Source organism: Maylandia zebra, linkage group LG17 (genome assembly GCF_041146795.1).
Source record: "Maylandia zebra isolate NMK-2024a linkage group LG17, Mzebra_GT3a, whole genome shotgun sequence".
Taxonomy (NCBI): Eukaryota; Metazoa; Chordata; class Actinopteri; order Cichliformes; family Cichlidae; genus Maylandia; species Maylandia zebra.
Genome location: NC_135183.1, coordinates 5700726 through 5728359, shown reverse-complemented (window position 1 = coordinate 5728359; position 27634 = coordinate 5700726). Strand labels below are relative to the sequence as shown.

The 27634-nt window shown below is 39.9% G+C and overlaps 2 protein-coding genes across 3 annotated transcripts in view; one reads left to right on the top strand and one right to left on the bottom strand.

Moving 5' to 3' along the window:
* Window positions 1-10502, top strand: part of raver2 (ribonucleoprotein, PTB-binding 2) — a 105077-nt gene extending 94575 nt beyond the window's left edge. The window contains exon 16 of the mRNA XM_012924001.4: window positions 736-10502. Within this exon, the coding sequence (XP_012779455.2) occupies window positions 736-876 (141 nt within the window). The 3' untranslated portion in view covers window positions 877-10502. The remainder of the gene's footprint in view (window positions 1-735) is intronic.
* The window catches only part of jak1 (Janus kinase 1), a 31509-nt gene continuing 14203 nt past the window's right edge, over window positions 10329-27634 (bottom strand). For both annotated transcript variants that reach the window (XM_014412527.4, XM_014412528.4), the window contains exons 4-25: window positions 26889-27039; window positions 26344-26507; window positions 25940-26208; window positions 25068-25183; window positions 24438-24620; window positions 23798-23955; window positions 23420-23534; window positions 22735-22933; window positions 19971-20080; window positions 19554-19706; window positions 19366-19453; window positions 19146-19273; window positions 18863-19001; window positions 16479-16630; window positions 16169-16319; window positions 15267-15355; window positions 14705-14897; window positions 14326-14450; window positions 14067-14239; window positions 13347-13464; window positions 12786-12896; window positions 10329-12035 (exon numbers count right to left, since the gene is read on the bottom strand). In XM_014412527.4, coding sequence (XP_014268013.3) covers window positions 11895-12035; window positions 12786-12896; window positions 13347-13464; window positions 14067-14239; window positions 14326-14450; window positions 14705-14897; window positions 15267-15355; window positions 16169-16319; window positions 16479-16630; window positions 18863-19001; window positions 19146-19273; window positions 19366-19453; window positions 19554-19706; window positions 19971-20080; window positions 22735-22933; window positions 23420-23534; window positions 23798-23955; window positions 24438-24620; window positions 25068-25183; window positions 25940-26208; window positions 26344-26507; window positions 26889-27039 — 3226 coding nt within the window. In that variant the 3' untranslated portion in view covers window positions 10329-11894. The remainder of the gene's footprint in view (window positions 12036-12785; window positions 12897-13346; window positions 13465-14066; window positions 14240-14325; window positions 14451-14704; window positions 14898-15266; window positions 15356-16168; window positions 16320-16478; window positions 16631-18862; window positions 19002-19145; window positions 19274-19365; window positions 19454-19553; window positions 19707-19970; window positions 20081-22734; window positions 22934-23419; window positions 23535-23797; window positions 23956-24437; window positions 24621-25067; window positions 25184-25939; window positions 26209-26343; window positions 26508-26888; window positions 27040-27634) is intronic.

Sequence of the window (27634 nt, the reverse complement as noted above, 5' to 3'; positions counted from 1 at the left end):
CAAACAGTGCAGTGTTATAAAGGCTGCTTGCTAAAAATTTATTTCCTCTTTTTTCTCTCAACCAAGTCAACCAGTAGACTACCATTCAGTGCAGCTTTTATTTATGTTTTTCCCTGCATAGTTGAAGGCCGTTAAAGCCACTCAAGGAGACACGGAGGTGGAAGAGATTCACAGAGCGAGAGAGAGTGCACAGTGACGTAAACAGACCGGGGCCAGACGTCTGAGCTAAGCGTCATCTCCTCAAAGATTTGCATTTGTTTGTGCTACTACACACAAATGCATGCAAATTCAGGATTTTTGCTTATTCGTCAAAATTGCACAAACCTGTACGCTTCTTTGTCACCGACCTTCTATGTTAGTTGATCATTTCAGTAATTTAGGGTTAATCTCCTGCAGATCGTTAGCAAGGCTGCACTTGTTTTAGTAAGACGCAGAAAACAATGTTTAGTGACCACAGAAACTTATAGTAGTGGACAACCGAAGTCCCGAGATGAATTAAATTAATAAAACAATATTTTTTGGTAAAATGGTCTGAAACCAAGAGTAATATTCCCGGGATAAACAATAAACCCTTTCATGATCATAAAAAAAGATTTCCTTAGTATTTAAAAATGAAATATATGGTTTTTATCGGTGACTTTCCAACTATAAGTGTTTTCATACACGTCCAGGTCAAACGTCCATAATCCCTCCTCACCTCTGCCTCCCGTTCTCTTCTTGTTTCTAACCCATCAGAACCAGACGAGGGGCCATAAGAGGGAGTATCCTCAGCTGGCAGTGCAGGAAGTTACGGCATCCGATGCGGCCTACATCGGGCAGCACTCGCAAGGCCTGGGGGGGCAGTACGCTGACTACTTTAAGAGGAAGAGGCTCTAGTTTGAACCGAACCACCTTGAAGCCTAAAAGCTTAGGGGAGGGAGGCGCAAACAGCTGGATGTCTGCTGGATGTCACAGCTCCCTCTAGTGGCCTTTCTGTGGCTGCCATTTTGCAGTCCTACAAAAGTCAGTGTTGAGTTTGAAAGATTTAGGTTTGCAGATGGCTCGAGTGAAATGAAGCCATAGTGCTCTTTGATCTTGGCACGTATGTACACACACGCACACACACATATATATATATATACACACAGTGTTATTTTTGTCCTGTTCAAGCCTTAACTCTTTAACTTAAGCTGTTGTTTCACAGTCAGTGTGTTAACTGTACTTAACTACTATTATCTTGTACAATTTTTCTAATATATCATGTAAATTGAAGTATATTGCATCTGTATGTACAAGCAGCTTTTGTATTTGCAAGCAGGGCGGCCCGCCGTCTGCCTTTGAAACTGTCTTAGGACTGGCCATGCAGCCAGCTACCCCCCCCCCCCCCCCCCCCCCCCATCCCAGTCTCCCTTTTTTTTTTTTTTTCAAAAGACTGAACGTGTCTGATGTCGCACACTCGCCCTTTGATTTGTCAGCCAGTCTGACATCTTTTTGTTCTCGCTTCCCTCTTTTTTCTCTTTTCTTTTTATTAGACCAGGTTACTCTTTAAACCCCCCCCCGAGAATTAGAGTACGCGTGTGTGCGTATTTATGCGCGTGTGTGTGTGCCGCTCTGCTGTATCTGTAGGAAATGTCAGCCATTTCAATCCCAAGGTTTGGGAGCACATCAGGAAAACAAAGGGCCTAAACCAATCAAAGCCCTTAATTTAAAGCTTCCCTCAATGAATGGACTTTTCTTACAATGACTGGATGGATAATAAAAGGCTGGTGTAAATAGTGCAGTGTAATACAGAATATATAAAGCCATGTGTAACAGACAATATCACATACAATGGATGTTTCTGAGCTCCTCTGCGAGCCTGTTGTACAACATGAATGAAGGTAAAACCTTTTAGTGTCTGATTTGTTTTGTTTATACCTATACTGTTATATATTTGTAATATAATAATATTACAAGGCAATTCAAGTAATTTACTAATCAAAGCAGGTTCCGAGTGTGTTTGCTTTTGCGAATAAACTTGTACTCAAATCGCTGTTAAAAAACATGTGCTGTTGCTTCTCTCGTGAGTAGCAAATCTTAGCTGGATGAAATGATCAACTGATGGCTGGCAGTGGTGAAACAGCTTCAGGATCACCTTTAAAAAACAATATAAGCGGTTTGTTTTTAGCCAAAAACAAAAGCATTTAGTCATTACTGAGAGATTTAACTGGCAGTGACATTTGAAAGTCATTTTGGATACATTTGCATGGTGTGCATATTGCATAAGTCGCTGTTATAATAAAACAGTAAGATTGTATGCTGTATAAGATGGTCTGTACGGTTTTCAGCTTTTTTCTTTTTTTTGCACACGAGATGCTACTAACATGCTGCTTTGCATGTGAGTTTCTGCACTTTAATTTCATGCTTGTAGGGAGGGTCTTTTTTTATGTGTGTGTTTTGGGGTAAATTATCAAAGTGGACCTATTCTGCTCATTACCACCATTGACAATCTTGGACTCTGCTAGAGTAGCTTTGCATGATTTACAGGCTTACACTGGGCTTCATCCCCTGACTGAAACAAGACCACGCCCCCTCTTTTGATCGACTTTATTCTGATTGGTCCTCAAAAACAAAATACCTCATTATTTGAAAATGTCTTCATATTTCATATGAGCACACACTATTGTCACAGCATAGATGCTGTATGTGATGAAGAAAACCATAATAGGTCCACTTTAATGTGCATTTTTCTGCCGGTGAGATATTTGTGGCACAGGCAGTATCCAGGCAATTTGTGCAGTGTTCATTACAGAGGAGAGGTTTTACTTTTTATTCATAATTTTACGATTCATTGGAATTTAGGTTTGTGCATGCGGCCCTCTGTGTCTAACAAACTGGCAATAACTAAGGTTCCCACTTCTCCTGCTGGAAGGTTGAATGTAGAACTTGTGCAGAAGTTTGCAGTGTAAACAAAATCGATTATTTTTTTTAATATTCCTGTGCAGAAAAATACATATGTTGTTATTGCAGCCACACCGAAAAACACACGCTCCCAACTAGTGTGAACACCAGTGACTGGTGATATATAATGTTCACACACTCGTTTAGTCCAAGTAATCTGGTGTGAGTTTGCTGCCGCCTGTGTGACGGGTGTGCTGAATGTCAGGATTGTTCTTACAGTGGGGAAAAAAAACCAACGGTAAATTAAGGGCAATAAACACGCAAGCTCACCTTCCTGTTTTCCGTTCCGTCTTTGTCTGCTTTCTGTGGTTTGCAATAAATGGACTCTCACGTGCTCCGTGATGTCGCAGGTCTTCAGATTACAGTGAAGTCAGTGAAAACTGTCGCACAACTTCCCCATCTCACAGCTCCGCCCCATTTTATCAGACCGCCTCTTTTCTTATCATTATTTTTATTTTATTAGCCATTTAAAGGCTATGAAACTTTAAGATGGGCCAAAACATTCCCCTAAACCTCTCTTTGAAGTTCATTTTGAGAACATGGGTGCAACCCTGAATACAGCAGCAGCTTTATATACCTGCACAAACTGAAAAGTCACCAGGCAGAAATCTTGTAACTAAAGCTGGGACTCAAAACACCTCTCATGGAGCCTAATCATCATCCAAATGATTAAAGTGCCCTTATTCTGCTCATACCTCCACGTTGTTGATCTTGGACTCTAGAGTAGCTTTGCATGATTCTCAGCTTACACTAGGCTTCATCCACGGACTTAAAAACTCTACCCTCCCTTCTGATTGGCCGGTTCTGGGAAACAAAAGGTGTACACGTGGAGAGCTGCGTGGCACAGAGGTGGAGGAGTAGAGCAGTTGAAACCATGTGAGCATTCTCACACCATCTGTCCCAGTACCTCCCCGTTACATACCTGTACATTTAAAAGCACATTAGATAAATTCATTATCTGCTGAGCTGTTCTCGTAGACGGCTCGTTTGTTAGAAATTAAGGAGAGTGAACCTCATTTGGCCCATGAAGTCTGTGTCAGCAGTCAAATCAGCTTTCACGAGACCCTTTCAAGCACTTCTTTTAATAGATTACTTTCCGACCTGCTGTACTGTGCTGTGCTCGGGTCTCCTGCGAATCAGCTCAAAGTGCTTCAGTAGATTTTATGGCGATGTGGTCGTCTGGACTAGTTGGCTGTGCGGCCTGTCTCGGGGCCACAGTTTGATTTGCTTCCCAGCACCGAGTGCTTTAAAATAAAATAAAATAAAGGCAGCCAGCTCGACTCCAGCTCTGCTCTTATTCTTTTTTTTGTTAGGTGACAGCTCTCACCTTCACCTCTTTTAAGTTAGAAGCACCTGTCTATGTGTGTGTTATGAGCAGGGCCTTTTGTAGATGAACAGCTGAGGCAGCAGACTTTAAAATGCACTGTTTGCTTTTCTGCTTTCCTGTCTGTCTGTCCAGTCTGGATCCTCTTACTAAAGTCAGTGACGCCTGAATTATTTTAGTGGTTTTTCATCAGTTGTGTCATCTTTTTTATCTGCGTAGTGTCGTTACTATGTACAATATTGCAGAACGTCTGAAAACTGTGGACTAAATCCATTCAATTTCATAAAGCTTGGATCTTTTAGACCTCGTTTTCTATCACAGAAGTACCTATAAACGAAGTACATGTTTATTTATTTATAAAACTTCCCAGAAAATGTTTTCAAATTCAGGAGGGAATTGTCTGAATAGTTTGGAACTCAGCCCCCAATAATCTAAGTGAAGAAATGAGATTCAGTGCAGTACCATTATTTGAATGTGCTGGTTAATTAAGACTTGGCAGTAATTCTATTCTTCTTCTCATATTTCAGGGTTAGCCATGTTAGCCGGTGTAACATTAAACAGGTGGCATTGTTGAGCTAACACACCCCGCTAGGGCTGCTCGATTATGGCAAAAATGATAATCACGATTATTTTCACTGAAATTGAGATCACGATTATTTGACGATATTTATTTAACCCTTTAAGACCTATAGAACCAAGTCCACCAGAGCTTATATTATTTTTTTACATGCTGTAGTGCCATTTGTGGGAGCATTTCAAGTTGCTATACATCAATACAACTGTTATAGCCCATATTTTAATAATATGTATGCATTAAGTGCATAGTAATTACATAAATTGCAAAAAAGTGCAATAAACTACAAAAAAAATTGAAAATCGCTTTTGTTTTGTTTACATATATTTCTACTTGGAGAAATTTAAGAGGTTTATCCCTCAAAACTTTAAATACAATAAAGTTGCAAAAAATAGTTTACAACAACAGGAAATTTATTTTGAGTGTCTTCATAGTTTTATTTTGGAGATACAGCAATTTTTATATACTGCAGGAAAAACAAAAAACAATCCTATGATGCAAATTTGCAAAGAAAACAGCAGGTGCATCATTTCACTGTGGGAAGTGTTACGAACAGCTGATAGGAACGGCAAAGCGTGTTTCTGGAATATTATGTTTTTGTTGCTGCAAGCGCTTTTTATGCAATTTTTGCAAAGCTATATGTGGAACGAAACCGTGACTGAGGACAAGCTGATGGCATCAGATGTAAGTACAACTCCTCCGGTTTCATATGCAAAACAAATTATTGCGCTAGCTTACACGGTTCAGGTTCTACAGGGATTTAAAAATAGTTACGCAAAACGGAGCGTGCTGCTCTGACCGGCTTTAAAGGGTTAACAATGACTTTAAAAAAATAATATAAAATAGTGTGCAACACCACTGAAGTTTTTTTTTTTAAAACTCTCTTTTCAACCAACGGCAGTCACTCTCCAAATAACTTCTGCTTAGCTTTCCGAGCTTCCCTCGGGTCCTCTTAATCAGCGGTCTCCAACCTTTTTTGCGCCACGGACCGGTTTATGCCTGACAATATTTTCACGGACCGGCCTTTAAGGTGTCGCGGATAAATGAGGGAGGGGCTAATAATCGGCTCAGTCATTTTTAATGATCGTTGAAAGCCCAGATCGTAATCGTGATTAAAATTTGATTAATTGAGCAGCCCTACACCCCGCTATCCTTCTCTGCCCAGATCACACAGACCTTGTCCTTCCACTATTCAAGCTGTTATTCGTCAGCCACTGGGGATAAACAGAGCAAACGTCTTCTGTAAGAAGTGTTTTTAGTTATTGATTACATTTGCATCTAATAAAAGTGTGCAGAGGCCCCTTTAGACTAAGCACAGAAGTGTGAGAAAGCACAACAATGAAGTTAAACATGCAAAAACACAAAGGTTACAAGAGAAATTGTTACAGTCCCAGGATCTTTAAAGGGCACTAATAAGGAGCAGTGCTACAAGGCCCATCAGGCTCACAAACTGTAAATAAAAGATGGGCCTTTGAAAAGTCGACCTGCATTTTTTAAAATCTTCATGGCCAGCAGGGGGCGACTCCTCTGGTTTAAGAAAACGATCCTACTTTTTGCTCTTGAGGTCTCACTGTCTTGTTTCAGGTCGTCTTCAGTGTGTGTATTTTAATAAAGTGTGATTCAATTTTTTTAGTGACAAGAAAAAACAGGATATGATTGCAGCTTCACTAAACTGTGAAAGCTATCCCACAAAACGGCATCCATTTTTGTTTGCTTAATATACAGTGTACAGTAGAGCTGGGCGATAGAACGATAACGATATCTATCGCGATATAACTTTTACTCGATAGAGAAATTAAGCTATCGCGATAGACCTCGCCGCTCTTGTCCTCTTTAAAAAAAAAAAAAAAAAAAAAGGTCGGCCGATCCAAATTAAGTAGCGCAGAGCCGAACCAATCACAGCCGCAGCTTCACGTCGCGTGACTTGTTACGTACAGCACAAGTGCCAAGCCGCACGTGTGTTTGTTTGGGAAGCAGCCAGCGGGTAATGGAGGAAATGAGTGTACCGACTAGAAAAATCAACCGAGCGTGACCGAAGAGAAAACAGATGATGGTTCCAATGCCGGAGAGATTGTCGAACGGAAGAGCCATAGAAGTTCCGTAGTGTGAAGGTATTTCGGCTATTTCAAGTCTGACAAAAAACAGAGTAGCGTGCACTGTAAATTGTGCCGAAAGCAAGTCTGGAAATGCAATAAACTGGTGCATGCGTCACACTGTGCGCCACGTTATTGTTTCGGTGAAATGAATTTCTACAATACTGTTAATTCTACTCTCTGCAGTGTTTAAATGCTTACATATACACACAGTTACTGTCCCTCCACACATACGACCCGGTTCTGCTTCTATGCCCCAGCTTTGTTTACTTTTTCCCACCGAGGCTTCTAGACTTCTGATTGGCCAACATTTCTGCACGGTTAGGAATCTAGCGCCACCTGCTGCTTTGGCATGTTCATAGCAGCGTTTTCCTTCATTTCTGCCTTTACGTGTGAACGGGATTATTTTTTAAAACGAAAACGGAAAATCTCCGTTTTCAAAAATACCCGTGTACATGTGGACGTAGCCTCGGTCTCTGACTGGAAGCGCTAATTCGTCATTCGGCTTTTGTCAGACTAAAGTAACTGTTAAAACTGTTTGAAAAGCTCAGCTATACAACAAGGAGAGATTGAGAATTTCCTTTTAGTTCTCAGTTTATTTGATATTGACAAAAGTTAGTCAGTTTTGTCTGTTCTTCTGTAAAACAAACTAAGATTTATTTTTAGAATTAATATTTTGTTTCTAAGTGGAATTGACAATTTAGTCTGTTTCGTTTGTTCTATTTTGAAACTTAAACGCTTTAGTGGCTGCCTTTTGTGTAGTTTGCAATATTTGCCTTTATTTATCTGAAAAAGTCTCATGTTCCTTAAGTACATCTACCCTGTTGAACTTATTATGGGAAATAAATATTTAAATAAAAACAAGCTGCTGATTATTTCACATTTTACTTGTGAGCAACGGCACATTTAAATCTTACAAATATAGTTATTTGGCTTATATCGTGATAGATATCGTTATTGCCTGAAATGAAAAAAACATATCGTGATATGAAAAAATCTCATATCGCCCAGCTCTAGTGTACAGTTGTTCCTCTTCCCTGTCTTCACCTGTCTGCGCAGGTCAAAGAGTCCATCCTGTGTGCTGGTGTCTGTTTTTGTAGCGCTTCACCTGTTTGTTTTGGGATGTCTAGATTTAGGCTTTTTCCCTTTTTTCCTCTCTCTCTGTTTTGTCCTTTGGGGCTGCTACAGAAACAGCTACACCATCCTCACTTCAAGCCCAGAGTTATTTTTATTTTTTTAGCTCTTCCTTCGCTTCTGCTTTGTTCGTGAACATCGCACATCTACCAATAGCAGATATGCATCGTTAAACTGTGTTTGCCACAGCTTCCAAACTTCCATTTGTCATCCCTTCAGTAAATACCTCCCTTGTTTCGAAGCTTTCTTAACGTTCCTGAATTTGCACATTATGAGTTGAGCCGGTGGGGTGAATTTAGCTGGCGCTGTGTACGCGCTTATGGGGCTGGAGCTCTCTAAAAATGGGCTTCTGGCAGCTAATGGGAGTAAGGAGAGACGGGCTGAAAGAAAGAGAGCGGTGGATAAACAACTCCAGCTGCCTTCAGCTACTCAGCCTGCAGGAATATCTTTTTCTTTTTTTTAGATTTTGTCTCCTTGCTCAGTGAAGTGTTTCTGTCTGCCAGACTCCTGCATGTTGCATGTACCTGTAGAGCTGTCACACACACACACATACTCATACTCCAGCACACTGGAAAATGTCTCCTCTCATTTGGTAGAGTATGAGTATTAGATGGACTCTCGAACACCATTTCCCCCCTTCGCTCTGGCACAGTTCTTCTGTTTAGAGCTGAATCTCGATGAAGACATAATAAGACATTCATATAATTAGGCGTGTTATTTTATCGCCTGTAGAGTGAATCATCCAGCCTCCTCAACAAACCCAGACAGCAGCCTTAACTGTGGACTCAGAGACGTAACTTGGACATGACTGAATACTCAGTAGCCTTCAGCCTTCAAACAGAAAGTAGAAACCGTGACACGTCTGGCAGTTTCACACAGCTGAAGATGATACACTGCAATGAATGCAGTCTGTGTCTGTGTAAACACATACACCAGGGGGTGCTGTGGTGCTGGCTCTGTTCAATTAACTTTTATTTATACAAATAGTGCTTTATATTAAGGTAAAGACCCTACAACAATCACATGACCCCATATAAGCAAGAGCTTTGGCAACAGTGGGAAGGAAAAACTCCCCTTTAACAGGAAGACTGTGAGGAAAACAGGACAAAAGGCACATTGTTAATACTTAATGATTTGTGCTAACAGTAGGATTTTTGGGGAGAATTACAGGCTTTTGGTTTCACTGTGAACCAAACCTTTGCATTCTGGAGAGTTTTTAATTTGTGCATTCAAATGCTTGGTGCAGTGTAGTAACTCAACATTTGCCTCCCATCACAACCTACAGGTCAAGATTCACTGGTGTCACTTCTCTTTTCTCTATGTTGTTAAAAAAAGAAAGAACCTGTGTTGCAATATTATAATCTTCCTCCCAACATTCACAGTACAAATAGTATTTTTAAGGCTTTCACTAATGTTGAGTTCCAGTTCCTTTTTTTTTGTTATTGATTATTGTTATATGGGTTAGATTGATAAGATAAAGGGCAGTTTCTTTATTTTCTGTGCCTCTCTGTACCACCAGCTACATGTGACGGCCTCCTGACGATTGTACATGTGAACTAAAGGATGCTCTCCAGTCTTGTGTTGCGTGGTTGATTTTTAGACTTTAGAGCTCTGGATAAACTATGTGCAAATGCAACTTTAACAAAAAAAAAAAAAGAGTTGTTAATAGACATGAAAAAACAGTCGGGCTGATTGTCTGAGAGCTCCGTTTCCATTAGAATAGAAAATGTTGTGTCTTGTGCAGTTTAGCTGAATTGTGATTTATTTGTTTGTAGAATTTGCACAAACACAGCCAAATCCACAATTTTCTTTCTTTCTTTCTGTTCTTGTGTAAACCGAGCTCCCTCTCAGCATCTGTGCGATGCCTCTGTACTCAATATGTATCCTGCGTATTACACAAGACCAGCGTTGATGCTGGACTTTGCAATAGTGAATGACTGCGTGTGTGTGTTGATCACAAAGCTTTGCAATACTAAAGTATTTCTGAGGGTTTTTTTCTAACACATTTTAATGGCTGTAGATGAATCTAGAATTTGCTGTTGCTTATTGCTTTGTAAACAGCTTCTGCTTTTTAAGTATGTGGAGTTTATTTTGTTTAGTTTTTTTCTGACCTGAAATATACATTAGATTTTGCAAAAATTTTATATCACACTTACATTGATATTGTTTTACTGTGAATAAGGTCTTTCTAGAGCAATCTTAGCATGCCTACTTGCAAACTGTAATGTACAGAACCAGCTGTTTTCAGAAGGTGATGATACTGAATTTGGACTGACAGACAAAACACGACACAAACATTGATTTTATTTATTTTTTCATGGTGTATTTATGGATCATTTTAAATTCCATAAGTCATACTTACATCTTTTTTTTTTGAAAAATATATATTTCTTTTCTCTTATTTAGAGCAGAAGGAATTGTCTTTTACATTCCTAAATAAAATGTGGGCTGAAGCACATCCCTCTCCTGTTGTTGTCGCCTTTATGTAGACTCTGTTTCTGGGGTTGTTATACATGACTGAGCGCAAAGTTTCTGGCTGCATATCTAAAGCCCTCTGCTCAAATGATACAACATACACATGGATAAATGCACGTATACACTGGAAAATGCACAGACGACATGAGTGTTGGAGAAATTATACTTTTTTAGCAAATTGGGGGGGGAAAAGGCATGCACACAATGTATAAAATCACCACTTTTGCTTTTGTTACATCATCTAAACTTCCTTCACAGACAATCCACAGTAGTGAGAATTGGCTCTAAAATGAGTCTATGTATTTGATATATAATATTTGTGGTTCAGACTAAAAGCCCCATAACATCAGAGAAAAGGAAAAGTATAGTTGTACTGCCCTCAAGTGCCTCTCGCAAGTATTGTACTCACAAATAACAGTCGACTGTTAAGATATAACCGATCCATCCGTTACATCGAAAGAACACAAAAAATAACAGATTTTCTGTTCTTGTGCAAACGCAGTGCTTGCATTTTTTCAAATGGTCCACAAAATTCCCAAAAGATTTTGTTTAATTTTTTTGTTAATCAGGAAAAAAACGTGAAATTACAAGTAAGAACTGATGGTTTTTAACCGTGCAAATATTTAATCTGTAAAACAGTCACAACAGTGGGGTGGAAGGAAAAATGCTGACCGACTACTGGCTCTAATGACATGCCACTTTTCTGTGACTGCATGTGCACATCACGAACAGCAAATCCAGATGTTTATCACACATAATTCCTAGGCTCAAATCTGGCAAGTTTCTCCCAAAAAGAGGAGTCCATAAAACAAAACAGCAGTGGCACAAAACTCTGAAGCCACAGCTTGGATATCTGTGGTTATGTTCCATCTTCTTTATCCCATCCATCCATCCATCCACGTGAGGTTTTCTAGCGTGATTTTGCCAGCTATCCATCCCAAATAAGGCTGTGATGTAACCATTAAATGCAGTCATAAAAGAGTCCCTTCCTTGACCTTTTTAAAAAAATCTTTCCATTGTCCATCATCAAGAGTCCTGCATAATTCGAAGGTCTTTGGGCCACAAGACAGTGCAAATCGTTTATAATATTCAAGACAGCTGGAAGTAAGCGATCAGGTCATGTAGTATACAAGAGGGCTAAAATATTTTTCTAATACTCTTAATTGAAAACACAAAATCTGAATATATGTGAAATAAAAACCTTAAAAAATATAGCAGACTATGGCATGGTAGTTAAAAGTTTAAACGTGAGTATGAAGGAGCGTGACTTTACAATAAAGCTGCACAAGCAGATGCTGATCTGAAGGAGGGGCGGGGGTCAGGATCTCCATTTGCATCCAGACTGGCAAGCAAAGTCAGCTTCACTGCAAGCGCCTCAGAAAGTTGGTTGGCTGTTTTGTTGCTGCTGCTGCTGTTGGGCGAGCTGTTGAGCGGTGGTGAGCTCCTCAATCAGGCGCTTGAAGGTGATCCTCCTCTCGGGTGACTGCTCCCAGCATCTTCGCATCAGCTCATACACCTGTCAGGGAAAAAGAAACGGCAATCAAAAGAAGTTTTGTTAAAAATTAAAAATCGAACAAAACTGCAGCAGCTCTGACTCGCTACACTTTTACATCTGATGCTGTCAGGTTTCCTTGGACGGCTGCTTAAATGCCTGCAACCTCAGTGTGACCTGACAGCATGTTAAAACTCACTGAATCATTTTGATTTAACATAAAACCAAAGATTACAATTAAAATTGTTCACTATTTAGTTCTGCTTAAATAGGTTAGGAAAGAAATGAGTGCCCCTTTACTGAAGTATGCCATAAAAGCACAGTGAAGATACTGCTATGATTAGCAATATTTCAGGAAGTCAATCCACATCTCGTGTAAATCAGACATTTCTACAGAAACCGACATCAGCAGTTTCTGTAGAAATGTCTGAAAAAGATATCTAAAAGCAGCATCGGTGGTTAACGGTTCTTCTTTAAAGAGCGAAGTTATGAAAGAAACACAGTTTGTGAGTGAAAAACTGGTGATTGCAGTAAAAATGACTGGATTATGAGTAAGAACGTCTCAATTTTGTACTCAACAATGCACAGATGAATGTCAACTATTTAAGGTAAAAAACTCCCAATGAATGAATACAACGCATCACACATTAAGAGGCCCATATTTACCTTCTCTTGAAGCCTACTGTGGCTGTTGTTTTTCTTTCAATATGCTGTATTTGGATTTGTGTAAATAAAAACAAAAAAAGCCAAATCATTACCGCTGGTAATACTTACAGAGTCAGGACAGTCTTTAGGACACGGCAGCCTCTTTCCTTCTTGCAACACCTTCACCAATCGGATGATAGTCATCTGACCATGAGTTTTACCAATCATTTCAAGGAAGCACTGAGGGTAAGGACAAGGGGAGATTACAAAAGGAAAATACGCTACACTTTCTCTACTTTCATTTAGATGTGGGCCATAGAAATACAACTTTAGTCATAGCAGTGTTGAACGTGCACACTCTGTGTTGCAGGTTTAATGGCTTTTATTTTCTAGCTTCCATAATTCTTCAGTCTTTCTAATCTGTGCAGGTTTATTAGTTAGTGCTTCTGGTAGCAGCAAAAAGCCTGATGTAAAAAGATGTTAATGATAAAATGAGCTCTTAGCACTGGCTCGAGCTACTTTGGAAAGCTCACAGTGGAGTCTATCATCTGCCACTCTGGCCAAAGACCAACACCATCTGCTACATACAAATATGTGTGTGCCGTTTACTTTACACGACTGGCACAGTATGTGTACTTAATGCAGAGTCGCAGATAGGAAATATTAGTAATGAAAGTGCTGCACACTTACATTCATCGGGCTCTTGGCAGAGTCGCAGTAAGTGAGGAGTTCATACATCGTCACCCCAAAGGACCAAACATCTGAAGCGAGGTAAAACTTACAGAGAGTCAGACACTCGGGAGCATACCTGAAACACAAAAAGCATAAAGGCTCAGTCACTGTGACAGTTCCTTCTTCATCCTTCCACTATACTGAGAGGTTACTGAGCAACATATAGTGTCCTCAACTGTATGTTAACAGCAGAGCTAAATCTAACACTTGTGTCGCTGTGGGACCGTCACAAGGTTACGAAACCTGAGAGGCGCAGACCCGGCCCAAACAGCACCTAAGCATGGCTTGTGCCAACGGATGTGACGTCACTTTTGGTGACGTGTGTGCGAGTTGGACAACAGTAATAGTTCACCACTATTAAACAGTTTTCTTGTTATTTGTTATCTTATTTAAAAAATAATAATTAAAGCTGCTTTAGAGATTAATGTCCTCATAGAATAAAACAACTCGGACTGACATAGTGTGCATTTTTCTGTCATTTTAGTGCAAACACATCCTTGAGGCTTAATTATCTGCCAGCTGACACCAGAGTCAATATATTGCTAGAAAGAAGAGCCCATATGTGCCTTTTTTATATTAATCCTATCAATCCATTTCATTTACCATCTGACACCCCGCCCCCACCACACACACACACAGGTTTTCAGCTATTATCTCTTTGTTGTCCTCTTGACTTACCAGAAAACAGGGCTGTCATTCTCGTCCTTGACTGTGTAATAACCTTCGTTATCTTTGATGCTCTTCGTGAGGCCAAAGTCACCAATCTTCACAGTCGTCTCGTTCTCCATCAGCACGTTTCGGGCAGCCAGGTCACGGTGGATGTAATTTTGAGATCCCAAATAGTCCATTCCCTAAAATGAATTAAACACAGTGTCATGTTTCATCAGGTTCAGAGTGACCAAAAGGAATTGAAGGAACTGAAGAGAAGGTGCATTACCTTGCATATCTGCACAGAGTAGCTGAGCAAGGTGGGGATGCTGATCCTGGCTCTGTTTCTGGGCAGATACTCCTTCAAGCTGCCCAGTGGAAGATACTCCATGATCAGCTTAATAGCCTGACCACCTATAGATTCATAAAAACATGCAGTCAGACTTTGTGTATACATGATATTATGTTTGAAACACTTGTTGCTGGTCTGAAGGTTTACTCCAGAATCTATTTATGGTCTTCAACAACAAGTATGTCCTCGCTCAATTTATAGAGTCAAACTAAAAGTTAATTTCTAATATTCGGTTATGTCAGTTTCTCTCTCAAAAACTAACTTTAAAAACACATTCAAAATCTTCAATATCATCATCATGCAGTGGACAGAATACCTTCTTCTTGGGAAATGCCCTTATATTTGACTATGTTTTCATGGTAGAGATCCTTCAGGATGTCGATCTCTCTGGAGAGGTTGTTGCTCTGCTCTTCTCGGTTCTCGGGCTTCAGCGACTTCACAGCCACCATCTCGCCCGTTCGGTCCCCCCTAGGGTCGTAGCGGCATAGCTCCACCTTACCAAAGTGACCCTGCACGAGAAACATGAAACAAATTTTAAGTACTGAACAGCAGACAAACAACTACATGGGAAACTTCATCCATTGGCTCGTTTAGTTCATCTAGTTCTGTTATGCTCAGATCACAGGGAAGCTCTGAAGGTCCTAGGGATAGATGGAGGCAGATGACTTGCTGTGGTGACCCCTAAAAAGAGGGGCCACTGCAATATATATATTTATATATACCTGTAAGCTTACACCCACTGGACCAAATAGACTTATATTTAATAAAGCCATTTTTCATGTCTGGTGCCAAGTTTTTTGTGCGTCAGTCTAATTACTAACAAAATGAATCCTATGATTGGCTCAACACGAATGAAGCTAGACACAGCAGCACTGTACCTCTCCCAGATCTCTGATCTTCCTGAGAAATCTCTTTTCAAACATGGTGGGGTCAACATCTGGTGTTGGCTGGGGTTTGATAGAAGGGTCTGAAAGAACAAAAAGAGGCAAATTCATTAGGCACACTGAGTACAGCACGTCTCTCCCACAGCACATGCACGCTTGTGTCATAGGAAGTCCACTGTGGTCGACAGTGTCGACGTTTTCACTAGAACTCTGTGTGGTTATGTAATTACCTGTTTACTCATGTTTCCACAGAAATGGCTACTTCTGGCAGGACAATACATCACTCAGGCAAAACCTTTTACGTGTCATCATTTTGAATATTTACCTAATTCTAACAAAAAATTCAAACAAACAAACAATACTCACAAACAGTGAGAATTATAGTAGCTTGAAATATTTTTGTCCCTTAGGGTTTCATTATATGATAAAACTGGCTTGAGTGAAATGGGTTGCAGTACCCAATTCTAACCAGCAGGTGGAAGAAGAGAGTATAATATCCTGCCATGGGGCCCATTTGAGGGGCTGATCTCTGACAATGCACCCAGTGAACTTCCTCAAGAACCTCTGAGTAGTGTAAACAAGTCTGTTCACAGCCTGCTACTCCATGAGATAGAAAGCATGCTTCACATTCAGGTACCATGCCGATATTTAAAAAACAAAACAAACAAAAAAAGATCACAATGTTTTAACTTGTACTTCACTTGTTTTGTAGTCTTATGCAGTGTTATTGGCTTAAATTAAACATTTTTCAACTCTGAGCATCTAGAACGAATAAAAGCTGGACACAGCAGCAATACGATGACTGAAATCTAATGCTGCTCAGGTTTCATATGTGCAGCCTCTTTATTAAGTGTAAAAACTGGTTTTATATGACGTACAGACATACTCGGACATACTTTTTTCTATGAGCTGATCCATCTCTCTGACAATAGCCCTGAAGAAAGGTCTCTTCTTGGGGTCATAGTTCATGCAGTGGGTCATGAGTTCAGCTAGCTCTGTGCAGTCCGGGGTGGCCAGTTGGCACTCTGTTTCATAAAATCTCTCCTTCTGCTCAGAACAGACATGAAAACACGTATGAACAAGGTGCTGCATGAAAACTGACCAGTCGATACGGATGGACAGAGATGGTTAAAAAAAAAACAAAAACAGAAAGAAACCGAGGGACACTTGGTTGGATGATCATCAGTGCTTGTGTGTGCTCTTTACCTCTGTAAGCTTCTTGTCTTTGAGGGGAACCTCGCCATCATAGCAGATCTCCCACAGAGTAGTACCAAATCCCCATTTGTCAGCTGCGACACCCAGTGACGAGGCATTCCTCACACACTCTGGAGCAATCCACGGGATACGATGCACACACTCTGCACAAAGTGGACACAAACAAACTCCACTTTGTTTAAAAGTTGCACTTGCAGTTTCAAGTTTCATGAAGTAAAAGCAAAAAAGAAACCGTGAACAACATGTTTTTACTTAATTATCAAATCATGTTATCATCCTCAGGCTCTAACGTCACCAGTTTGTTCTTGATAAACTGCTAAAACCCCCAAAACATATGCATGTGTGTGTGAGTGTGTATATGTGTGTGTGTGTGTGTGTGGACTTTTCACACTGTAAAAGACATCTTAGGGCAGGTTATGCGTCTACACACTCACGATGCCCCAATTTCAAAGAAAAATAATTAATTACAGTCTAGCTCTGACAAGCCAGCTGGCAGGTAGCCGACACAAAATGTTAAATTGCTGCTTGAAGTAAATTTTAAAAAAAGGCTTTGTATTGGCCGGCTCGGCTTTGACTGGAAGACGGGCTAAATGATTGGCTGACCTCCACTAGATAGATAGATGAGCAGTGTAAGTACTAAGAGGTCAAGAAGGAAAGAAACGGCGGGGGAGCCGAACAGATATCTGAGCGGGAAATTACATAATTGGGGGGGGGGGGGGGGGGGGACGACGACAATGGATTAGAGGGTTTTGAGCAAAGTGATCTGAAATTGCTGGGAAGCACTGAAGACTGCTCCCAGTGGGTTTCTGAGCACTTTATCCATTATGTTCAATCAAATCCATGTACAAGAACATCGATGTCTAACTGGAAAACCAGTTGATCAGTAAAGTGATGGAGACATGGGGAAAAAAACGGTAAAGTTCCGGGAACAAATGGTGAGGGAGGAGCCTTCCCAGGAGAATATGGCAGTGGGCATTTGTGCAGAAACAGTTCTGTTCTGTGGTTTATACAAGCGCACTGGGTCATCACACAACTTATAACTCTTGCAGAAAAGCAGAAACATAAGCCATTTGAAAGTAGACATATCCTAGTTGCGCTGTCTTCTCTGATCCAATACCTAGCCTTAAATTATGGTCAACTACCTGTGCTTCATCAGAAATATGTTCATTTTGTATCTTTTCTATGTTGAGTGGAAAGAAAATGAGGGCACGACAGAAGCAAAAAGAGAGAAAGCTAACAGTAGTCACCCCACATTTAAGTGAAAATTGTTTATCAGATAAAGTGTCACTCAAGCAAGCCAACATTGATGTGTTGTCGTTTTCGTAAACTTTGTGTCCTGGTTTGTTTTTAAACTGGTTTCAATGCCAAATTAAACATCATCTAATTATGTTTGCAGTTTTAATCCTGATTATTTTGGCTTAAACATACAGTTTGTAGTAACAAGACTAACAGTAAGAAGACGGTCTGACATCAGTGTCGTGCGGAAAAACACGTTGTCATGAATGGAAAAAGTAAATATGATAATGGATGAGGATGAGGAGGGTCTAAGGTAATTACTTAGAGCAAGATGGCCCAGAGCCAGCTTCCTAGTGCCTGTATTTAGCACAGAGCCTCGCCCTCTTGTGTCAACTTCCTTACTGCTTGTGATTCCACCCACTTGGCCACGACTGGAGGCTTTGTCCCCACAGCGAGCAAAGATTGTATCCATCTTGATGCACGCTCAATCATCCACGTAAGGAAATACCAGAAAATTGATTTTGTGGGAGAAACGTTTCGTAACTCACCTCAGTGATTTCCTCAGCCTCAGCTGACTGCAGATTTCCCCAAGCTCATAAGTACTACATTTGCAGAATGACCGAAAGTAACACCCCCGACGTGAGGCCAGTTTCATGATCATTAATATGCAAACTGTCCTGACCACTGATCAAAGGTCATGACTAACATTCACAGAGAGTTGGGGAATGGCCACAACCACAGCATTGTAAGATGGCCCCCTCCACAGATCAGAGATGGCCATTTCCTTCTGTGTTGTGCTTAGCCAGAGATTGTTTGATTTCCCCATCATTGGCTCTTAGCAGCATGCACTATACTGCTATACTATTGTATTACTATATTAGTCACCTGGATGAGAGGCTGAGTGAAATGTTTCTCGGACTGAAAATGCTACATAAACAACTTTTAAGAAAGATACTACACATCCTTTTTCTTTATAGATTGCACAATGACTTTCTGACACTCATCCACTGGTTTTACTTTCAGTTACAGCTGACTAGAAAAGTGGAAGTTACTGTGAAATTTTCCATGGCAGCTATTCTGTAACCATTTAAGTTTCATTTTTAGTAATCCAAACTGAGCCTGTCTGTATGTGGACTTACCCTCTCTAGTGAGCACTGTGATTGGTATTCCTGGGTCGCTGAGCTTAATGAATGGCCCTCCTTCATCATTACCGAGTCCGTCTCTGGCCAGCAGTATGTTCTTAGCACACACAAAGCCATGGACCAGCTTTTTGTCCTCCTACAACAAACACGGGACAGAACACATTTTCGTCCATAATCAAGAGGATACGCTTTCACATTTAATAAAAGACGCTAATATTGACATTAATCCATGGCTAAAAACAAGTTTTCATGGACTGTGTCTTTTGTTCTCCTCTCTTACCAAGTAACTGAGGGCTGATGCCAACTGCAAGGCCACCTGGAACTTCCACGATGTGCTGAGTGGAGTCTGTTGTCTCCTCATAAACACATCCAGTGGTCCCAGCTGGACAAACTCCTCCACCATGATATCTTATGGTACACAAAGAGAAAGGTGTCAAAAACCTTAGCCACAGGAATAAGAACCTCATTAGACAACCACACCGCTTCTAATATGCACTTACTCTCCTGGTGGTGGACACACACTCCATAGAGCAGCACAATATGTTTATGGGACACTTGTTGCATCTTACTGGCCGTTTCAAAAAAAGCCTTTCAACAGAAAGACAAACATTTCAGTATGGTTAGATGTTACAGGATAGATACAATTTGATGGAATTTTCTGGGATGTTCCACATCTTTAGGAGCTCACCATGGAGATGTCCCTGTGTCCAGAACCCAGCACCTTTAGGACCACCTTGACTTCCTGGAAGGATGTATATCCTGCATCATCCTCCTCCTCACCCTTCACCTTCAGAGTGCCCGAGTAAATGTTGGTTTTTGTACCTATACCCAGGTGCTCCTCCTGGTTGACACAACAGAGAGCCCAAAAGATTATAGTGTAAAGTATTAAAGCAAAAGTATACCTCCTACAAGAAAGGTTTTTGCAGCATTTTATTACAGGTTTTTCAAAAACATCGTAACTCTCATTTCCACATACAAAAAAAACAGAGCCCGGACTATAAAATGCGACGGAATGCATTTAAAATAATGTAAAAAAGTGTAATTCTTTGATTTATTTAAAGAATAAACAAAAAAAGGAAACTAACACAGAAGAGAGAAGGAGTACCTGTTCAATGTCCTCTTTGAGAATGCGTGGGAAGCTGACTTGATTGCCTGGCATGTGTCTCTTAGGGGCTGATGCTCTGTTTTTGGTGGCCACGAGGAGATTTGAAATCTCTGTAACATAAAGAAAACAGATTTGATTGTAAGCATTACATATTAAAAAGATATACTTTAGATTCTTATTTTTGCGAACAACTGTGTGCCCTCATATAAAAATGGCCTGTCTGTCTGTTCTGTATTTATCATTTTAAATTCTGTTTAGAAAACTTTAAATCTACCTCTGTAGATGCTTTAATATATTTAATATATTACATATTATTGATATTTAATAAGATAAAACTACCATGCCTTTATTATCAAAATATACAAATATCCAATAACATTAAAAGTATAAGCAAGAATGATTTTTACAGTGAAGTATTGTATTTTACAAATGTACAGATGATCATATAGGCCCTGGCGTTCTGAATGAAAGAAGAACCGTGTTTAAATGTGGTAAAACGGGCATTCAAGAATTACGTCAATGTGGCAATGACGTGAACAGATATTCGTATTCGGCTACCATACTGATTCAGTTTATTTTTTGTGTATACAGAGACATGTGGGAGGAACAAGTGAAGATGTATCTTTGTGCCTGTTACCTATATGCATGTGTGTTTGTGGGTGTCTACTGCTGTGACAAAACCAACGCACTGTGGTTTAAGGGGGAAGAAAAAACCCAGCATCTGTGCTCCATCATTTCGGAGAGCATCTCGAGCACTATTCTGTAACATGCAATCTGGGTTTCATGCTAAAAGCCAAACACAGCCTGCACCCACATGTCCCATCAGATATTTTATATACTCCTCTAAAACCTCGCCTTAATCTAGATACTTACAAAGCAACACATACTCACCCACTCTTAAACCCTGCAGCATTTTTCACAATTTATCTTACTGTCAGAACAGATAAACAAAAACCTGCATAGAGCCAAAATAACAATAAATAAGTCAACTGCATGCTGTTCCCAGGAAGTGAGCATATAAGGGTGTTATTGTGGTAGACAGAGCGTTGTGTAACACCTTATAAATATTTTAGCAGAGACAACACAGCACTTCTGTCTATTGTCTTCCTCTAAAGCTCATCCCGACCAAAGACTAACCGAAAGCAGCCAGCATTTAGATGACTGTCTGGACCACAACACCCTGAACAAACACAAGCAGCCCAACACATCCATGCATAAATGGCTCTACCTTTCCCTGAGTGAAGTAAACACAAGAGCACTAGATTGGCTCCGGAAACCCACATTTACAACTCTCTTCCTCTCTGACACCATTTTACAGAGACAAACACACACACACCTGACCAGACCTGCTTCCCTTCACTCTCAGTGAGTCACCTAAACTTCAACAGCAATCCACAACTTAGAGTCTGCACAAAGTGCAAAACTGTCTTTTGATGTAAAAAAAAATATACTGTTGGGATTCACTATAAAGCTGCAATGACAAATTTCAAATTAAAGTAATTAAGTAATTAAGTATTTCTATTTAAAGAGTAGTCCATGAAGAACGTGTCAGAAAGCACCAAAGCCACTGCTCATTGTTCCTCAGCAGTGCACACTCACAGAGCTCTGAAACATCCGAAACCAATTTTCAAGCTAAGCCATTATTATGACTTAGAATGAGCTAGAATTACGTCTCAATCTTACAATGATTTGTTGCCCAAAAGGTGGCTGTGAGTCACCCATGAAAAAAAAAAAAAAAAAAAGGGAAATGCACGTTGAATTATTGATATAACTCGGGCAGGACCTCCTTGGATGAGGGTGTCTAGTGATAATGGCCGAAACCCCCAATGAATCCAAGGTCCACTGCTGATTATGTGTCCCACAATTTTTATATTGTATTCTAGATCAGATTACTAATCCCGAAACATAACCAAGTAAGGTAAAAAGAAACTTAAAAATGCCAGAATAGCTTGTGATAAAAGACTGAAACACCCTGTGAAGTTGAGGCACACAACGATGTGTCCCACTGGTAAAGTTTCCGGGCTGCCATTCCTCAAGACTGCTCAGTGTTCTTCTTCACATCCTGAGTCAGCTTAATCTAGAGACCAGCTGCAATAATCACCAATCGTACATGCAGTCTCCATAAATTTCAAACATTCTGACATTGTTTTTGTGTTTTCACCAGCTTCTCTTAAGGTCTAATTAAGTTTTTGACCTGCTAATTTGCACCAATCTTGGCAAAACAGACTGATCGTTACTCATGTCTGTGCTCATATTTTTGTCTATTGTCAGTAGATGACACGCAGTTTTTATAATTGCGGTATCATGCCAATATATCCTGAAAACAAATATAAATCTAGCTTTATATCCCACTGAAAAAGAATGACTTGTTTCCCTGAGCTTTATAGGTCGAAAATCTGTTGTATGTCTGATCCTACCCAGTATTAAAGTTGGAGTTTGCCTTTTATGATGATGATGATGGAGAAAAGAACACACTGCATAGGCTTAACTGTGCCACATGTTTTACATGTACAATATGTATGAAAAAACCTGCTGTGAACCAGTGAAATTACTTTATTGTGTCATTAATTCAACACTGTTAAAATTACCATATGCAGTAAGACTGTGCATTAAAAATAGTCAATTTACGGATGTAAAATGCAGAGTTCCTATTCGTGTGTTTGTGTTATTATTCTTGTCTTGAAAATAATAATGTAAATTTGCAATGCTGTGAGCTTGTCTTCATTTACTGTGAATGCCATTGTTTATTTTTCATTAAGCTTACCTCTTGGCTGTGGGGGGCAGCAGCGGACCAACTGGAACTGAAGGTTGTCGCTACGCAGATTCTGGCCCTCCAGGTGCTCAAGCAGCTCCTTGAGAGTGGATTGTGATGTATCTGTGCCGTGTAGAGTGAAGGAACTGGGGGTAACCTCAATCTGGAAGTTCTTGTATTGGCGCACAGGACGAGACTCCCTCAAGTCAATCTGGATGAACAATAAACAATTTTTTCATTTTAAACAAGTAGTTCTTTTATCAACAATCAACAATTAAAAGACCCTCTATGAGCAAGCATTTGGTGACAGTGGGAAGGAAAAACTCCCTTTTAAAAGGAGAAGACCTCAGCCAGAACTAGGAGCAGGGAGGACAGCCATCTGCTGCAACCGCATGAGATTGAGAGAAAAGAGAAGAAAGCAGCGAGAAAAAACCCCGACAAACTATGGAAAAGGGCGCCAGAATTTAACAATCGCTAATTCTTCAGCTTTCAATTATTTTTCCTAAGCTTTTGAATGGCAAACAGGCTTGTAGAAATTTAACAGAGACCAACAAAGATGGCTGTGTGCTTGAATACATTTGAGGTCTACAGTGGTCCCCTCAACCCAAAATTGCTGTTCTCATTTAAAAATTAGTAAATAAAATTTAGGTAAGTAGTGTTTTGTGAATTTGTCAGTTAATCAGTAGATCTATAGTACCTCACTGCAAACCACAGTGATGATAATGTACTGGTATTCAGTACAGCTCCAGCGCAGGATGTAGGCGCCCTCCTCATTGCCCTCCTGGCGCAGTTTTTGGACGGCGTACTCCGTACTGCAAAAAGAAAAACAACGAGACATTTGATTTAACTGACCTGACCGGAGACAGCTGTTCAATCAAGATATCCCAGAAATATTAAGCTACAAGGAAAATTTGATGGAGGTTCTTATAGGAGCTTCTACTTTGACATTTTTCAGCCTGCGATGTGACTTAATCACCTTGTCCAGTAACATGACATGCAACAAATGATGAATTTGTTTGATAAAACTGCATGTGGCACATTCTCATCCTCCTCAAATAAAATTGCCAGTACAAACCTGATGGGTCCGTGGCAACCATTGGTGATGTTGTGTACCACTGAAGCCGGAGCCACCTCCTTGCACAGGTAGTGATGGGCATCCACAGTCAGCCTGAAGTACCCGTCCACAAGGGCTGCAAAGGACAGAGCCTCTGCCCTTGTATCCAACAGCAGCTCCTGAAAAGTGCAGAGACATCCAAAGAGTGATGAAGGAAAGCAGGAAGGGAAGAAGTAATCAAAGTAGCAGCTATTACAAACACTCCACAGCACTCTCGAGCCCTGTAGTATGAGCAGTGATGAATGACAAACTCAAATTTAATTTCACAATTAAGTATGATAAAATAATTTGTCATGGCTAATAAAATGTAGCAAGGCGCCATCTTTGATTTGGCAGGTGAAAAAAACAATACAAAAACACAACCAATGTAGAGAATGCAAGAAACAAGCTACAGGGCTTCTCAACAATGAATCCTTATACAATTCTTATTTAAGATATTATTAATAACACTTTAATTGCAATTTCTGGTTTTACTTATAAATGAAAAGTTTTAAAATTTTAAGTACGCATTTGAGCAAACACTAAAGGAAAAACACACACACACACACACACACACACACACACACACACACACACACACACACACACACACTAGTCTCACCATCTTCTTGTTGTCCTGTTTATAGATGGTGACCATCGCCTCTTTGATGACAGTATGCGTGATCTCATGGAAGTCACAGAAGACCACCCAGCCTTCGTTTGCATCTTTCTTTTTGTCAGTCTTCTGTTTTGCATCATGTTTGTTCTTCTTTGACTTTCCTTTTTCTCTACAGGCCACAGACGACTGTTTACAAAGCAAACAAAGCAAACACACGGATATAATTTTTTCTTAGCCAATCTGAAAATGCTGCATCACCTTTTCAAAGTCTCAATGACATTCTGTAACAGATCTCAGTGCATCAGAGATGTATCGAGTGATTAAGCGATGTTAAAATAAAATGTTTTACTAAAATACTTTAAATATTACAATGTTTAACATTTAATATTTCTATTAAAGCCACTGATTACATTTATCAATTTTGCACACATTTCCTAACTTACTGAAGTTTGTATGAACTTGTTAACACCCACCAGTAAGTTAATTTATAAACAAATGAGGAAAACTTAAGGCCAGATTAAATGGGTGTGCCGTCTCTGGGATTCTCAAATAACAGGTTAGAGATCTGTCCACTACTTGTTTGCTACTCAATTTACCATTGTGAAACTAAAGGCCCTTGAGGTTTTTACTCACTGTAGTGGGTTTCGTCCTCCAGGAAATACCAGTGGTGCCGGTAACCAGGACCTGCATGTCACGGCTTGCCTCCATGTTCTGACTCTGAGCGTGTCCTAGACTCTGATTATAATATCCTGGAAACAGGTAAACATAGCAAACGTATATTGTAGTAGTTGCATAGAAACATAACATTTTACACAAAGATTGTTTACAAAATAATCTGTTATTAACTATGGTGACTTTATGTTTAAAAGGGAAAAACAAACAAACAAACTCAGATCCCCAGATTACTTTCAGTAATCAGCCCTATAGTGTTTGTAATCTTCACATGTTATTTAGAAAAGTACGGGGTGTGGTCTACTAAGTAATAAGTGGGTTAATGTTACAATGTGTAAACATCCTCTTTCACTTTTGTTTTTTAGCCATTGCAAAAGTTCTCACTGTGTCTTGGGTATATTTGGATGTCAACAAGGTGCAAACCTTTTTTTCTCTCTCTTGCAGATCTGCTAGTGGGACACCACAGGGAGCCTACATGTAAACATACCAAACCACTGCCAACTATAGATCAATGCAGCTAATTAAACTACTGTCAGAGGACAGTAAAGACAAGCCGTTATCTCAGTTTTGTGGTAGAGTAGCAATTACAGTTTTCCTCATTATATGTATTATTCCCTGACTGGTCTCAAACTCTAACAGGGATTAACTCAGTAACTGTTTGAATCTTTCGTTACTCAAAATCTTCTGAAAAATTTGGGTCATGCTGGAAGTCAAAAAATAATATGCCAGGGTGCTTTTTTCTACAACCTGAGCTGTTGTATGTCACAAATCTGGAACACTCCCTGGGAAACTAAAATCATGATTAGCACCTTCTCACCACTCCAGTTACTTACCGTAGCAACTTCCATTGCAGAAGTCTCCCTCCTGAATTACACTAAGTGAAGAAGGCTCAAAAACCTCGCTGCCCATGCTGCTGACCAGACCCTCCAACGTGGCCAGGTACTTGATCTTCAGGTCGTATGTCGTGATGTTGCTGTCCTTTACTGTGCGACTGTTGAATTCAGTGAGGAATTTCTTGAACACGTTGTTGATGCGGATCCGTGTCAGAATGTTACGCTGCTTAATGTTGCGGTTCAGCGAATCTGGGATGAAACGTTTGTAGCTGGGAAATGGGGAGAGGAGGGGATCAAGACAGAATGCATAAACATTTTTGTCAATACAATAAAACACTGTGCTGCTGTCTGTATTTTAGTAGTAGGTGTCGTTTTTTTTGGCAATAATCAAAAAGCTGTGTTACCTGATTTCATGGGAAGCAGTGGACAGAGGCATTTTCTCGTTCATGGCGTAGTGAGTGATTGCAAGCACAGCCATGCCCAAACACTCGTTTTCTATCTCATGTTGCTCTGCCTCTGACTGGGGGCTCCTGAGTGGAACTACGCCAGTCTGAAAGTCATTTTGGCTCTGTGCAACAAATATACATTTATCCTTAGCAGATAATCAGACAAACAGCAAACACATCTGATCATAACAGAACTCTAATGGAAAACTGATTGTACACACTGTAAAAAAACAAAAAAAAAACAAAAAAAAAACATGAGTACCAGCTGATGTTGTTTTAAAATGAGCTTTCATTGATAATGTGTTTTCATGGGATTTTAAAGTAAAACTAAGAAGAAAATAACACACCAAAAACATTCAAATGTTAAGTTGAGTCAAAGTGGATCTTTCTGTGATCTGAGATATTATATTCTTGATACATGCAACAATAAATGGGTAAAAGCTTGTGTATACAAAAACCAGTATAATAATTCAGGGTCTAAACTAAACCTTGCAAGCACAAACCTGAGTAAACAGGTAAGTCAAGGAGTCAGCATCCAGTAACGGTGTTCCCTCTGGTATTTTCTGTGGGCTGTTTCCTTTGAGTTTACTGATGCAGTGCCTCCAGACATACGGCTCTCCTTCAATGGAGCTATGCCAGTTTCTGAAATAAAACCTGACAGCAGAGAGATAGAGGACTGGTTAACAGCACAGCATAAATACACATGAGGGAATTTATGGCTTTGGTTTCTTCGTTTTTCTTTTTATGTGGGTCTGCATCACATTACTGATGATGAGTGATTGAAATGTAAAACTGTCCATGCTGACTTTTACTCTGTTACTCTTTTAATCTGTCATCTCCATTTGACTTTCCAGTTAGCGTTTCAGTGCTGGGCAGTGACACCACCATCTCAGGTTTGAGGTTTTGGTTTTTTGGTTGTTGTTTTTTTTCTTTTACTTTTTGACCCGTTTTCCTGTTTTCTCTGAAACGAAGCAATTTTAAAGCTAGCCTGTGCTTTACAGAGGAAATACGTGTACACCATGTATCTGTCTACATCCTTCAAAGAACAACAATAGACAAAGGGCAATGCACAAAACAGTAGTAACCTAAATCAAAGCAACACTGAAAAATGAATGAAAAGAAGAGTAAGAAGTAATAAAACAAATAATGAGGGCTCAATAAAAGGTCATGAATTTAATAAAACCTGATCAAACTGATATATTAATACTGTCAAATATGCCATCCGATATTCTCTAATATTACAACTTTT